The sequence below is a fragment of the Musca vetustissima genome, unplaced genomic scaffold, assembly GCF_032173495.1.
Source record: "Musca vetustissima isolate MV318-11 ecotype Yass unplaced genomic scaffold, APGP_CSIRO_Mvet_v1 utg1079, whole genome shotgun sequence".
NCBI lineage: Eukaryota > Metazoa > Arthropoda > Insecta > Diptera > Muscidae > Musca > Musca vetustissima.
In genome coordinates this window covers 552,513-568,447 of record NW_026885679.1, presented here as the reverse complement: position 1 = coordinate 568,447, position 15,935 = coordinate 552,513, and the positions used below count along the sequence as shown (strand labels likewise).

At 33.4% G+C, this 15,935-nt stretch overlaps 2 protein-coding genes across 2 annotated transcripts in view; one reads left to right on the top strand and one right to left on the bottom strand.

Moving 5' to 3' along the window:
- LOC133332905 (homeotic protein deformed) overlaps positions 1–15,935 on the top strand; it is a 169,570-nt gene that overhangs the window by 52,930 nt on the left and 100,705 nt on the right. The window lies entirely within an intron of this gene.
- On the bottom strand, positions 10,602–12,561 carry LOC133332908 (uncharacterized). Its single transcript, XM_061541277.1, has 5 exons — positions 12,354–12,561; positions 11,739–12,288; positions 11,029–11,672; positions 10,824–10,970; positions 10,602–10,755 (listed from the first exon to the last, which is right to left on the bottom strand). The coding sequence occupies exons 1-5, from the start codon at positions 12,544–12,546 to the stop codon at positions 10,637–10,639; spliced, it is 1,653 nt and encodes a 550-aa protein (XP_061397261.1). The 5' UTR covers positions 12,547–12,561; the 3' UTR covers positions 10,602–10,636.

The window sequence follows — 15,935 nt, the reverse complement described above, 5'->3', positions numbered from 1 at the left end:
GCATCATTTAAAGAAAACCGGCCGAAAATATATATGGGAGCTATATCTAAATCTGCAATAATTTCAACGAAACTTAACACACATCATAAATTTTGTATATCGAGCAAAAAAAAAAGATGTTTTATGTACCATTTAAAGAAAATCGGACGAAAATATATATAAGGGCGGTTCATTTAAATCTGAACCGATTTCAAAAAAAAACTTACGCTTATATGCGCTTACTTCGGAACGTTTTGAAAATTTTTGTCTCAATCGAACAAAAAACTATACGAACAAAACGTTGGGTTTTTGGAGCTTCATTTACATAAAATCGGTCGAAAATTTATATGGGAGCTATAACTGAATCTCAACCGATTTAAAAAAAATCTTCACATACCCGTATCTGTACCTCATTAAGGTCGCTTTGCAAAATTTGTTCCAATCGAAGCCACCTTGGGAGTCTGGTGCACCATTTACATAAAATCGGGCCAAATAAATGACCTGTGTCAAAATTCATCAAATGCGGATCATAAATTGCTCACATTGTTCACAAATTCGGGATACTACCTTGAAGTTATTGAATTAATTCGACAGGAACGCAGAGAACTGTGGGAACCCAATCACAATTTTTGTACGATGATAACGCACCAGCTGACACTTTTTATGCTTCAACCGCCACATGCACTTTCCAGAAACGCCATTATAATGTATTAACAAAGTGCCCGCTACTTCGTATTCGGAATAAATAATATTATATATGTAAATCGTGAATAATGTATATTTTTGCACTATAATTCCGAATATCATCTTTTTTCCTACATCTAACATCAAGTTTATTGCAATTTAGTACTTTTCATACTCATAAGTACGAATTTCCAAATACTACCCCAATCCCGCTTTCACTAAAATCTAAATTGGACCAGATTTGGTACCATTCTGCACTTATCGTGCCCATATTGCAAAAATATCAAACTCCAACAGTAATCTTAGTTGCCACTTTTAGGATTCCAGTTCTACCCGTTCACCAATGTGCAAGTTGTACCAAATTTAATACTTTTCCCACGAATTTCCAATAATATTCGAAAGTCCATATTTAAATATTCCATCTCTATACGTCCACCAACATCCAAATTGTACCAAATTTAGTACCACTTGTTAATTTTAGTAGTGTCATTTAGAACTTGTCGTGCCGTAATTTACGAATCAATTCTACTCGCCAACAGTGTACCTTAATCCTACACTTAAGCCGTAATCTAAATTTTAGAATTCCAACTCTATCCTATTATCCAAATACGAATTTGCAAAACTACCTCAATCTTACACTCCAACAGTAATTTTAATTCCAAATCTATCTATCCGTTTAAAAAATCCAAATTGTGTAATATTAAGTACCACTCTATCTGTTCACCTAAATCCAACATTTACCAAATTTAGTACCATTTAGTACTTCTCATGCAGATATGTACGATTTTTTAATGCTACCTCAATCATGTACTCCAATAGTAATCCTGATTCCTATTTGAGGATTCCTATACACCAACCACAACCCAAACTCAATATTTCAAGTTTCTAGCTTCAGCTATTTCGTGTGGGCGATGATCTGCGCTCATTAACTCACTTATCACAAAGATCTTTTATATATTAAGATTTTGCATAAAGACTTGGGTCTTATGGCTTATAAAGTCCAGTTAATACAATAATTCAAGCCGAATGATCAACACCGACATTTATTTAACACCTTGCTACATTTCTTTGGGAGCTACGGATAATAAGGATAATGTCGACGCCAACAGCCTAGCTTCGATTCAAAATCTAATTTTCCACTTAACGTATTGAGTATGCTAAATTTCATGAACGGAATGTGTACCCATTTCCGTCTGTTGAAAACACAATAAAGATCGAAATATTTTAGATAACGTTTTTCTAATACTTCTATGTTGTTTTGTATAAAAAATGGTTTACATTGGTCCATGTTTGTCTAACGATACATTTACATATTCTAGATTTTTGGCACGAATTCGAACCGAATTGGCTGTAATTACTGTATTTTGAGTTGTCCTCGAGTAGAAGATTCCCCCTTGCATCTATAAAACGCTACAATTTATTTATTTTTTTGTAAAAATAATATAAAATAAATATAACCGAGTTGTCATTCGATCATTGGGTATAACTATATAAAAGTGCAGTCCCCATTATATATATATATGGTGGTACTAGCCTCAAATTAATATAGTTTAGAATTACGAAGTGGATGTAATTTGGATTTCCGGGACATTAATGGGTAAATAACATCTTTACTGAAGTTCATAGTTTCCTACATTCGTAGGAATTCGTCTGAAGTTTTTTTCAGAAATTATAGATGTATTTTATACCAACGTAATTTTGAATGTATGTCTCGAGGAGGAGTGGGTGTTCTGCCCGTATGGTGCTTAACAGTTTTCTAAACTTCACCTATGTAATTACATACTTCAAATAACCAAATAATAAAATGGAATCAATGAATTGTTAAATACCTTTCGACTCCTTAATTAGAAATCACTTTAAGTAAATAAAATTAATAGCATCTTCAAAACTTCCACCAATAATGATAATGCAATTCATTTGTACGCCCACTGAATCAAGTTGAAGAAAATTAAATAGATACAAAACATACACTCCTCCCTCCCTACATCCCTCCTTTCCTCAAATAAAATTATCCCAAATACACTCTTCAAGACAATACATGCACGCACACCTTAATTAAAAGGACACTTTGACAAAGTGTTGAATACGTCGGGCAGCAGCAGCAGAAGTCATAGCAGTAATTAAAAGGATTCTAAGACTAATTTTGTATCCATGCTAAAGTTTGACCATTATACCATTCATTACCGATATTTAAGTAGCTGATGAGTAGATGAAAGCACCACAAAATACCCCCCGACAAATACTGGAATACAAATGTTGTCCACATTATGTTTTGGTTGGAAAGGGAAGGGGAGAAGTTAATTTCCCCTTCCCAAAATGAACGAAAGGAAAAAGCGTGGAACTTGACCCAACTAAGCTTAGAGATATTTTTCGTAAATACATTTGGTTTTTTGGGTAAAAGTCCATCATTAAATGGCCTACACCATCCTGTTCTACTCCCACACCACACTCTCGAACACATCAAACGTCAGGCTGTTGTGGGATTTAGTCTATGGACAACGGTTTGATGTGTGGCATTGGTGTAAAGGTGGTGAATGACATGTGATTCTCAGCAAATGGCCAGTTGCAAAACAAATCACACGGTATCGCATTTTTGAAATATTTTCTCAAAACTCATAGCAACCACGGACGGATGGATGGATGGACATTGGTACGGATGGATGGCTGAACAGTTGTGATGGCACCGAGACAGATACATAAACAGGAATAGTCAACCATTTTGGTTCATTCGGAATCCACCATGTTGTCCTTTTTTACAGTTGTTGGCTGTTGGTAATGGTGGTGGTGGTCTTGAGTTTGTTCCTTTTTCCCTCTGTTGCCTTTGAGGGTGTTTCTCTTAAACTGGTCCTGCTTTTTATTTAACAGTTGTGTTGTTGTTGTCGTTTTTTTTTTCTTGTTCCCCTTGCAACACACAAATGTGTAAAGTAAGCGTAAAGAACGTTTAAAGGTTCTTCACACATTGTGTAGTCGTAGTTGTTGTTCTTTTGGTTTAAATACAAACATCCCTGTCTTCGAAATTCCTACATTCATACAGTCTTACATAAAGAACAGCATATTTAAAGTCTGTTGGTTTATGGAGGATTATTTAAAATGGAACAACCATTTGGACAACAAAACCCTGCATTACTAACCTTCATCAAAGTGACTGACAGGTCTTCAAAATGTTCACACTGCCAACGGTTTCGTCATCTTGGACCATGCTTAATGTCTTCTGTTGTCTTTTAAATGTAATTTTTTCCTTACATTTATACCCAACACCATAAGGTGTAAAGTTTTTTTGTCATTTTTTTCCAACACCCCAAACTATTTGTCGGAGACTCCATAAAGTATATATTCTTGATCATAATTATATTCAATCACGATAGAGATCTCAATATTTAAAATAGAGCTTTGCCGTTGAGATATTGCGGACCACAGCCGCTGCAATATGACATACATCTATGCAGAAATTATCAATATATGTTTATGTTTAGTACCGCCCCTTTTTCGGTATTTTTAATATTTTAGCCGCATTTCGCAACATGATTATTATTTAGCATTTCTGATGAACAAAAAACTTCCTGCCAGAAATTTGAATAGTCCCAATGGGTGATACTGTTTAGTATTTGGTACCTTGAAGTTCCTACCCCAATGTCTATTCCATTGATCCCTGGTTTGCCTTGAACTTTTTTCGGAATGTTGACGGTTTTACCCGCAGTTTCCCACCGAAGTGGCTACAAATTGTCATTCCAGATTCACGGCGTATAAAAAATTTCTTCCCAGAAATTTTTTAATATAGGCCCTTGTTTTTAATGGCCCCCATAAATAGCTCTATTTATTTTTCGTTGTTCTTCCTAGCCCAGTTTTCCATTCCGAGTGCCTATAATATGATGTTTTATTCTCTCAGAGCCTAAAGAACCTACTATCAGAAAATTTAGCATGATATCGTGGCCATATAAATGACCCGAACTTGTTAAGAAATTCCACACCATATGGTTGAGGGTTTAAAAAGTTCGTTTTTACTTGATTTATAGTAAAAACCAAATGTGAGAATGCCAATGTGGTTACTTTAAGATACTAAGATACGTTATGAACTAGCCGTTTCGCCTCATTTTCGGTGCCTGTTTCTTTTCAAATCGTGGGTAGGATAAAACACTTTCTCGATATAATGTTAAATATATTTCAACTGTTTGACACAGACCCCATATTATGGTTCTATCCCATTTTAAGTTTTTTTCTATTTCTGAAATTTAATAGTATATTCCTATCATTGTTACTGGGATTTAGAACATAATTTATGACAGAGCTAACTAAACGCACACCATTTACATTAAGTCACACAAATCGCAAAGTTTTTTATCACCCATAAATGAATTGCTAATATGCTTATTCTATGAAACTCAACCTTACCTGATGTATAAATTTCTCTCTATTCGCGTTATAAAATATTTATTTTTCCGCTCTCAAATGTCTAAATCCTCAAAATATTTGCATCGACGAAGTAATACATGAAATTCAATATTTAAAATACAACGCTTTATATAGTGGCGACATCTACACAACTCGAGCAAAATTGATTAGAATAGAAATTTAGTACTTCGTGTAAATAAGTTGTCTACTATATACCGCTAGATGTCACTAAAAATAAATATTATCTGCATGAGATACATTGTTTCAGACATGTTATAACAATATATCCACAGACATGTTTGTGTGTTTGATGCTAACAAGTTGAGTTGAAAAAAAAAGAAGTAACGGGCCTTTAATAATTATGAAACAAATTCATTGGGGTGCAATGAGTGGAATTCAAACATGCCTAAAACCCTTCCCAAGTATTACGATCTTTAATGTTTAAACATAGCCTAATGAAAATATAGACGACGAAATGCTCTCACCCGTCCTCTCTGAATTGAGTCTGCTGAATGCGCTACTCAATTTTAAATGTCGATTTACTTAAATATTTGAACCTTTTACTTTGGAATGTCACTAAATATAGTTAGTTTTGATCAAACACTATATCCTCAGATAAAAACATTAAACAAAAATACGCTCGGACTTGACAAATAACATCACTTTTCAACTGCAATGTAAAAATAATGTTTTTAAATTTATTTACGAATAAAAAAACAAAACTTCAAAAGAAAATTAATTCTTTTTTCACCGATATTATTTCATATAGATTTTTACTAAATAATAACTACTTGAAAATATCATTTAATTTACTAAAATAATAAAATTGGTATGCTGTGATTTCAAAAATTATAAAAAAAAAAAAAAATATTTTAGTACTGTACTATTGTACTGGATGAAATAATAAATTAAGTCCATTCTCAGAGAAGACACATAACGTGGAGTCTCCCACAACCACTCCAAGACCTAGATTATGCGGGTAATATCTGTTATATCTCTCACAAGATGTTGACTGCAGTCAAAATTATAAGATCTGGAGAAACTGACTCGCCATGTTAGACTTGAAATTAATATCAAGAAAACAAAAGTCATGAAAATTAATAACGGAAGTACTGCTATCTAGGATGTACTGTAACAAGTGTTGCCAATTTAGCACTTTTAGTGCTAGATGTAGCACTTTATAAACTCGATCTATCACCTAGCAATTTAAAAAAAAATTTGGTATCACCCACAAAAAAGTGCCGTTTTTCGATTTCACATTGATGTGTCCGGATGTTTTAAATTATAAATTTGATTTTCCAATGTTTAAGCAGTGAGCGGAGCAGTGAACCACTGAACTTGAGTTTTGTGCGAAAATAATTGTGTGTCGTTGAAGAATTTCGCGAGATATCCATCTACTGGTGTGATATTATTACAGTCGACGCCCGGTATAACTAATACTCAGTTTAACGAATTCGGGATATTACGAATGAGGAAAATGGTCGAGCTTTTACACTGACTATCGCATATAACGAACATTTCCCAATCATATATTTTTTGTTGGAAATCCATTGAAAAGTGGTTTAACTTTTTTGTTTTTAAATAAAATAGCACCTTAAAACTTCGCGATATAACGAATGGGCCTGATTCGCTATATCGGGCGTCGACTGTACTACTAAACAATATTATAATGTAAAAATTCTGTAACAATTTTAGTATAATTCACATATCCGTGTATATAAATCATAGATCCTCATGTAATGTCATGCAAAAGTCCTGGTTCATTTGATTAGAAACATATTTACCGATCGCTATGATATAATGACTGAGCCAGGCTTTTTCGTTGACTAGATTCCCTTTCCGTATTTATTGGGTTATAAATGCGACCTCTTCAGCGACAGGAAACACTGACAAAAAAAAACAACTTTTTGGTTCATATAATCACCTAAATATCATCCGATCTCCACCAAAAACTATAGATATCGCACTTCAGCACAACCGGAATCAAGTGATGAAAAATTGAATAGATCGGACCAAGATTTGGTAAAGTTCTCACATAATGAAAGTTAAAATAAAATCGTTTAATATTCAGGCAAAATCGCTGAAAATTTGCAGTTTTCTTCTACGTTGGGAGAAGACAGAAACAAGTATTGTTGTTGGACCACGTTTCAGAATAGCCTATATATTCTATAAAATCGTTATATTCAATTAAAATAGTGTGTTTAATTTTTTACCTTTTATTAATAAACAACAAATATTTGATATACATTTCTGACTTATCATTCATCAGATTTACAAAACATACAGGTATATATTGTCTTCCCTAATGTAAGAAATAGTATATTCCATGTAATAATATCGGGCCTTTATTTTATGGTCGTTCAAGGATGAACAGAGTGGGATTTATATAAAAAATACTGAAAATAAATCCTTTTTTGACTCGGTTCTACTAAATTTTCGAGTTGTTCCTAGTTATTTTGTGATATTTCTCGATTGCATCTTGTGAAAGCCACTCCGAAGGTAGTGTTGTGTATTTTTCATATCAATGCCATGAACAAAATTGTTTATAAGGTGGTATCTAAAAGGTTAAATAACTCTTAGATCCGCAAGCATCTGTAGCTGAATTTACTTTCCGTTGAAAACACACTTTTCATACCAAAAAAAAAAATCGGTTCTTTGTTAAAACTTATTTTCTACTGCACTAATTTTAAAATGTACTTTACAAAGTATATAAACAAAGTGCCAAAGGTACAAATAACTGTAAACATTTACATTAAAGAACAATGAATCCTAGTTTAAAACATCTACAGCAAACAAAATAAAAACAAAATGATCAGATTTGAACCCCTTTTATAGCCAAAACTATTTGATATAACAATATAAAATATTATATTAATTCCAATTACCAATTCTCATTAATAAATTTGTTCTCCTAGGACGTAGGGTAGGTTCGGTCGTGGCACTATGCAATGCTTTGTGGAAGACATATGTTCCCAATAGGAGTAACAGAAAATATCCATTAGTCCCCGTCCACACTAAATTTATTTCATGAATAATTTACTTGAAAGTAAATAATTTCATGTCCAAGGACATCAACATAGAATGCAAATAAAAACAACAAAAATTATTTTTTATTGAATTACAAAATTGTTGGATACAATAATTTTTATTATCAATTATGATTACATTAATATGAATGTATGTAGGTACAAATGTAGTATTTAAGCAAAACACACTTATATACATTAAGCCTAATGATAACATTTCTTAAATCTAATAGTTTTTAGAATTTTGTGTTTGCATAAATGTATGTCTGTATCATGACATGTCTGTATCATGACATAAAATTTTATGGAATTTATTTTACATTTTATTTGAAATAGATATATGAGTAAAAAATTAAAAAGGGTTTCCATTATAATTATCTCAAATGAGACTATCTTCCATAATTATGACATGGTCCGAATATAGAAAAGTAATAACAATATTCATATAAATTGTTATATAAAAAGCAATAGAAAATTGGTTCTAAATATAAGTATATTAGTTTTGCAGCTACCCGGTATCTGGGTAGACTTCTCTTTTGAAATGTTTTTTTTTACGTTGGTCAAGTAGAAACTACGCCATTAGTAAACGCGAAGCAAACGGATATCTCAAAAACTTGAGGTTTGCTCTATATAAATATAAAACCAAACCTGTTTGCTCGTTTTATGACAATTGGAGATTATTTCCAGTTTTTACAAAAGAATGGACATTAAGGCCAGAAAAAATAAACCTAAAAAATTGATATACAGATTAAAATTATGTAAGATTTTTAATTCAATTATTATTATTTAATAGATTAGAAATTCGTTGCTTGTATAAAACAAAGGAGAATTATTTTTGAAGCCATGTTGAATTCGGGAAATAAACAGATTTTAAGAAATAATTTGATCTTACAATTAACTCAGCGAAGTCTGTAAGGGATTAAATATGGGAACAATTATCAATTATGTACAAACCCGTTTTCCACTTGTGAGAGAACCAATATTGACATTTTTCAGTTAGAGTTTATTCCATGTCCAACATTATTTTTCAATGATATCCCCAAATCCAGACTGTGGAGTCATGTTGGTAGTATTTTGGAAACGTTCATATACCAATTGTTAGGGAAAGGAAATGGGATTCCAAAGATTTTTTGGTAAATCGCCTATTATCCACCGAATACCAAGCTATAAAATATATTAAGCTAGGTAAAAAAATTCGGTTAAAAATTACAGAATTTCAAATTATGGCTATTGATTACGATTTTATTTTATTTATAGAAATGTATACTGCAAACGTAGGTTTTTAAACCATCATAATTTGTACATAAATGGTGTGTTCCCGTAAGGGATTTACTAGATTATACTATTTTTTTTTTCAATATCATAAACGAAAATTCGTTATCGTATTAAAAAGTAGTTGATTCCATCCATGCAAAATAGCCAGTTCAAGTTGAAAATGGACGACAGCGAACCTTTCATTCCTTAATACATAATCCCTCCAATTATCATGACTTAAAAAACTACGTTTATACACTTACGTTTTACGTTCAAACAATATTACATATCTTCATAAAGAAAAAATTGTTATCGTAGCACAATTCTTACATTCTTCCAGTTTCTGCAACAGACAAATAAAATAAATCATTTAACATCATTGACATTACAGTTTATTGAAAAAAAAAACAACTTTAACAATTTAGCGTTATTGTGCTCATGCTTTCGTTCTCTAAAAAATAATTATGCATGAGAACACAATTAAATAACATGTTCAGAAATTATATATGGGCTTGATCTAATTACAAGTTGATAAAATAAAATCACATTTTTAACTTCTTGTTAAACGGTGTATGTAAAACTATATTTTATGTTTTATTTTTTAAGAACGGAAATCTAAGAAAACATATAGGAATTTAATCCCTCTGTATATAAAAGAACAAATTTACAATGGATTATATTGGTGGAGTAACAGAGGGATATACAATCATACTTTAAGTTAAATGTAGTATACATTGGGTTTCACAAAAGGAACAACAGTTCCATAATATAATTTTTAATTATACGAGAAACTTCATAGAAATACTTCAATACTATCAGAAATTGTTGCCCTGTAATGTTCATCTATAATTACAGATTTTATAGCATTTTATCTCTCCTTATAATGAAAACATAAAACTCGCTGCATACACTTTCCAAAATACAATTATCCTTAATTATTATTCGTAATAAAAGAAACAGAAAAAAATTCTATTTTATTTTGAATATCAGCAAATCACATAAATCACATTTCACTTTTAAAAAACAGATCACAATTCGTGTTTTAAACAAATCTTGGTACATAATTTCCTGAATGGATTCACATTTGTAATGTATAGTATTTTTTGTTTCTTCTTGTTTTGTTTTTTATCTGTAAAAAAATATTTGTTTCTTTTGTGTATTGGTTACCTTAAACATAAACTAAAACTAACAAATTCAAATGGCTTGTAGTTATTATAAAAAAAGTGTGTAAAAATATATGTATGTTTGTATGTTGTTCTAACAAACAAATAAAAAAACAACAACATAGTAGATAGTTGTTCCGCTTAACAAACTTTGTTAATCATATTAACTAATTGTTTGTACAAAATACAATCACGATTGCGTGGTTTACAAATTTCTCGATGGTCCAAACGTATGCCGCAGACATCACCAATGCCAGGATCTGAAAGAAATTTGTGGATATTGGATTATACTATAGGATGCCAATAAATATAAATAACTAAAACTCACCTGCTGAGTCCACACCAACAATTCGCAAATATAAAACCGACATTAAGGTTAATGCCGTTTCCACAAAACTGAACACTTCAATTTTCAAATGGCCCAAATGATAAAGGCCAACAAAACGACGATGTAAATCCAAGAGATATTTGCTATCTGCAATAAAACAAATATTTAATTATTTCCACAAAAATTAGTAACACATCCCACTTACTCTTTTCAATATCTATTAACTCTACGGAACGCGTTAAGAATGGAGCTTTGATACTGGCCAAATGTGAACCACGATGCGGTACCGAATAAAAGAAACAGCCTTTTGAGGAACGCCAAAATGGAGCCGTTGCCGGGCGACCACTTTCCCAGGCATCAACAATAATTTGTTTAACAAAGAGACCGCCCTTCGAATGGCCAACCCAAACAATTGGATGGCCGTAGCCGACACGATGTTGTATGAGCAATTCGGCCATTTCTCTGGCCCGTTGGGTGAGACCCGAACGTGGCTCCTTTTTCTTCCACAATGGACGCCACAAATATTGATCGGTGGTATAGTTTACGGCAATCACGCGAACACCTGGACAATCAATTGGTAGCCAATCTCCGGGCCAACATTTGGAATAGTTGGGATCATTGGGAGAGGGTTTTGTTGATTTTTGTTTTTTGTTCGGTGTGTTGTTGGTGGTATCATCGGCATTCTCTTTGTCCTCAGTCGAGGAATTTTGAACTTTTTGGAGTATGGAATCAATTTCACCTTGCAGCAGACGTCCATTGTCGTTCATGCGCAAACGGAAAGTGGGAAAACTATATTCAACGCCATCGCAAACTTGTACATCCTTGGGTTCTCCACACACAAAGGAATATCTGAAAACGATAAGACAATCATTAGAAATACATTTTTCAAATGTTTTCACAACATTTCCCACTTACTCAGCATCCTCCAATTCGTCTATGGATTCAATATAGTAGGACTGTTTATGTTCCGGGTGGACAAAACGTGCTCTTTTCTGCTTCAGCGGGGCATGCAGAGGTGTACTACGCGAATGTCTTGGCCTCTTGGGCGGACGTACTGGTGGTTTCGGTGGACGATCGAATTCAACCGGCTTCCGTTCATTTTCCCACAAGCCCTGCTTCCAGGTGTTCACCAAAGAACCATGCAAACCGTGTATGAAAACAATATCAGCCCGTATAGGCTGTCCGGGCGGTGGTTCGGCCAAAATATTGATGGTACAACATTTGGGAGCCATTTGTTCCTCGAGGGCAATCTGTTTGCGTGATGCTGCGTGAAAATTCGGTAATGAAGGTCTTGGCTCACGGAAAAATGGCGAAAATACCGGCGATGTTGGGGTACCCGGTGTTGGCGGTGTCAACATTTCAGGGCTACTGGGCAAGGAATTGGGTACGTCGGGTAAACTTTCAATGCCGTCTCGAGATTTGCGAATTTTCAGCAATTTTAATATGGGCTCAAGACGATGTGACACTAAAACGGTAGCAACTTGTGAAACAACATTCGACATTAGCTTGAATCTGTACGATCCAACTTACCTTGTACGGAGGACAAATTCATGGATATGGTATTAGCGGCAAAAGCAAATAGATTAGATAAAGACTGGCGGCTAGAAGCTAAACTACGGAAAACTCTTAAAAATCGCACATCTCTGATGCCTTTAATACCTCGGACGACACCATTGGCTAGGGGGAATATCAATCTGAGTATCACTCCGATTGCCACACGCATACTCTTGTTCTCTTCTCTGTGGGTGTTTTGGAAAATATAAGAAAATAGTAAATTAATGATATTAACTGAGTTTTCTCATCGTGAAAATGGAAACCTACACTTGCATTAGTTTATCAGCACCAGCAGCATTGACCAGCTCCGTAATGGTTTGCTCTTCCTCATTTCTGTCAATTTCCACTTCGTTCAGGTACAATTTGGTGAGACCACATTCGTCACCCTCCACCTGTTCTTCACTGTCAATGAATATGTCATCCTCTACGTCCTCCAAACTGTTGATATCTGTTTGTGCTTCGGATAAACTATAATTGTTGGTTGTGAAGAACTCATCGTCGTCTTCTTCCTCTGCCGCTTCCACTTCATTATCATTGTCATCGTGGGTGGCATTATCATCGATTTCATGGCAATTGGCGATTGGATTTTTATCACATTTTAAAGTTTCAGGATTCTCTTGCCGAGGGAGGTCATTTTGGTCATTATTATTGTTTACTTGGTGGTTTTCTGTAGTTACAGTTATTGCTGTTGTTGTTGTGTTTCCAGTGACGTTCAAATTGTCATCACTAATGTCCATGGGCGAAGCCCTATCACATGTTATTGTGGCACTCACTGTTTCGGTGGATAACATTTTCTTAATGTTTTTTTATTTTGATTCTGCAACTATTTTGTTTGCTTCAGGATATCTTTTGAATTAGTTCATTTTTATCTGGAAATAAATAAGCAATTGATGTTTGATTATTATTGTATAATAGGTTATAAATAATAAACGTAAATTAATAAATTAAATTTATGGAAAATAAATTTTAAAATTATAAAAACCGTGTTTTTGAAAATATTAGGTCTGTTTCAGTACTTGTTTAATAGTAAATCTAGTAAAAGGGAAACATTTCAAAATTGCTCTCAAAGTACAAAATAATTTCGGGAACGCAAATCTAGTAAATATGCCAAAATTAGATGACAATACTTCAAAATCAACATAACAGCCAATCAGAAGTAGGCATTCCTGTTTACCATTTTTACTCGACCAAATTTCTCGAGTAAAAAGTTTACAAAGAGAACGCGATTTTGTTTTGGGCTCTCTTATATTTTAGTCAATGTTTTACCAGTATTGAGGGTTGAGGAACGGATTTCGAGTAAAAAGTGGCAAAACTTGTAAAATTAGTAGATTGTTTTAGGTTCTGGAACGGAACTATTTAGTATTAGGTTTGACATTAAAAACATGTGAGCCAAATTTTAGCAGCCTACGTCATGTGGTACACCAGTTAATAAGTTTATACCCAATTTTCGGGTAAATACTCGGGTATTTTACCCACGTGTTTAATGTATTGCAAAATTATGCATTTTAAATTGATTTGATAACAGAAACCCGGAAATAGGATATAAGATGTGGTATAAGCGATTCGATATAGTAAATACCGGGTATTTACCCCATTTTCCGGGTATTTATCCACTGTCCATCTCTAACCATGCGAGAAATTTCAGAATTTTTTATAAATCAACACAATTAAGATGTTTCATTTTTTTCATTTTATTTTCTATCCAGAGCAGGTTTCTTTAGAGTTTTGTCCAAAATTGTGCAGAAAATCGAAAATTGCCTCAAAATTTCCATTTTTCTCCCGAATTTTGTAAAGAAACTCGAATGCTCCTTCCGATTTTTTTTGAAAAACCATTCCGAAAAATTTTGGAGGGAAGTTTTCTACTCAATGAGAACCCAAATTATAAAATTACAACCCAAAAGCCTCAAAATACCATACCGATTTCCCATTTTCAATACCAACCATCCAAGGAGTATATCAAGGAGTCGAGGACTGAAACTCCCAAATGCAGGAGGAATTAGCAATTATCTTGTGCACAAAGATGAAAACTAACTCATAACTCCCAAGGATAGCCCTGTACTTCCCTCTACTTTCTCAGAAGTGACGAAGAGGATTAGGTCTGCATAAGAGTAGACAAATACCAAATCTGATTCCCGAAGAAAAAACAAGTTCAATCCCGAATCGAAGAAGATTGCAACGAGACTCCGTTTGCAGAGAGCGGCAAAGCTAGCTCTAGTATCAAGAAGACGATACCAGCCTTTCGTAAACGAAAGGAGAAGGTGATGGTGAGGTGATACGAAACAATAGTAGGGAACCATCATGGGTCCATGTTTTAAAATAGGCATTAAAGGGGTTCGCTCCATGTGTGTCCTTAAACATAATAGAATATATAATGTAATTTGTTATATAGACTTTTCTAGAAACCCGAAAGTCGTGTAAGTGGCCACGAATGTGCCCATATCGAGTTTTCAGAAGCCCATACATCGAATTAGTCTCCATGAAAATGTCCACCTTTTTTATAGTGGTCCACATTACCCGACTTTAATTTTTTATTCAAAAATAATATTCCGTTTAAATCAAAACTTAACACAATGTTTAATGTTTGCTTTCACTAATTAGAAAAACATATAGATAACTTTTTTATATTGTGGACAGAAAAAATTAAAACAACTTGTTTTCACAATATAGCGGTATATTTGTCTATGTGTTATTGACAATTAAAAATATCTTGGTATGTGTGGGTAATGTGGATCAGTAAGTTAAAAGGTAGGTTGTGATAAATTTAAATTTATTGCAATTTTGGGTAACAAAGTATGCAAAAATATTTAGGTTCATGTTTTAAAATAGCAACCAAAATAAGGCAAATGGGGCGGTACCCTTACCATTTGCCTTATTTTGAAGGTCCTAGCTTCATTATCAAACCGAAGCAGCTGTAATTTCGCATATCGAGTTTTCAGAGGATAGAATACCTCGTCGCATATTAAATGCGCCCATGTTTCGAACACGTCCTCATGAAAAGGTCCCACTTTTTTATAGTGGACCACTTTACCCGACATTGAATATTTTTATTTAAAAATAATTATCGGCTTCAAAAATTAACAAAAGTTAAAAGTCACCGCTTATAATTACAGTTATTCGAGAAAAACAAAGTGTTCGACTATTGTGCTAAAAAAATAGAGCTTATAGTACGTTTACATTTAACCGGATTTCGTTAAACCAGTGGGTTTCATTTGTCAATTCCTTTGCATATATGTCAAATAAATCCTCATAAAGTAGGTTAACCCGGTAAATAATTCTAATGTATATGCCGTTTTAACTACATTTACAACATTGCAATTATTTATTCTAAACCAAGTTTGATTTTTGTTTTCACTAATTAGGAAAACATTTATCAACGCGGCATATAAGAAAATAGTTTATTTCCGCTTATAATAACAACATTTTCAATTTTTTTCGTTTTTTTCGTTGACTACTGTATGGCATAAATCCATAATGATGCTAGTAGGTAGCATTGTCTTGCCATGATAGTGTATTAAACTCATGCTGGTGGAGAAGAAGGACATTCCTGGTTGGATTCGG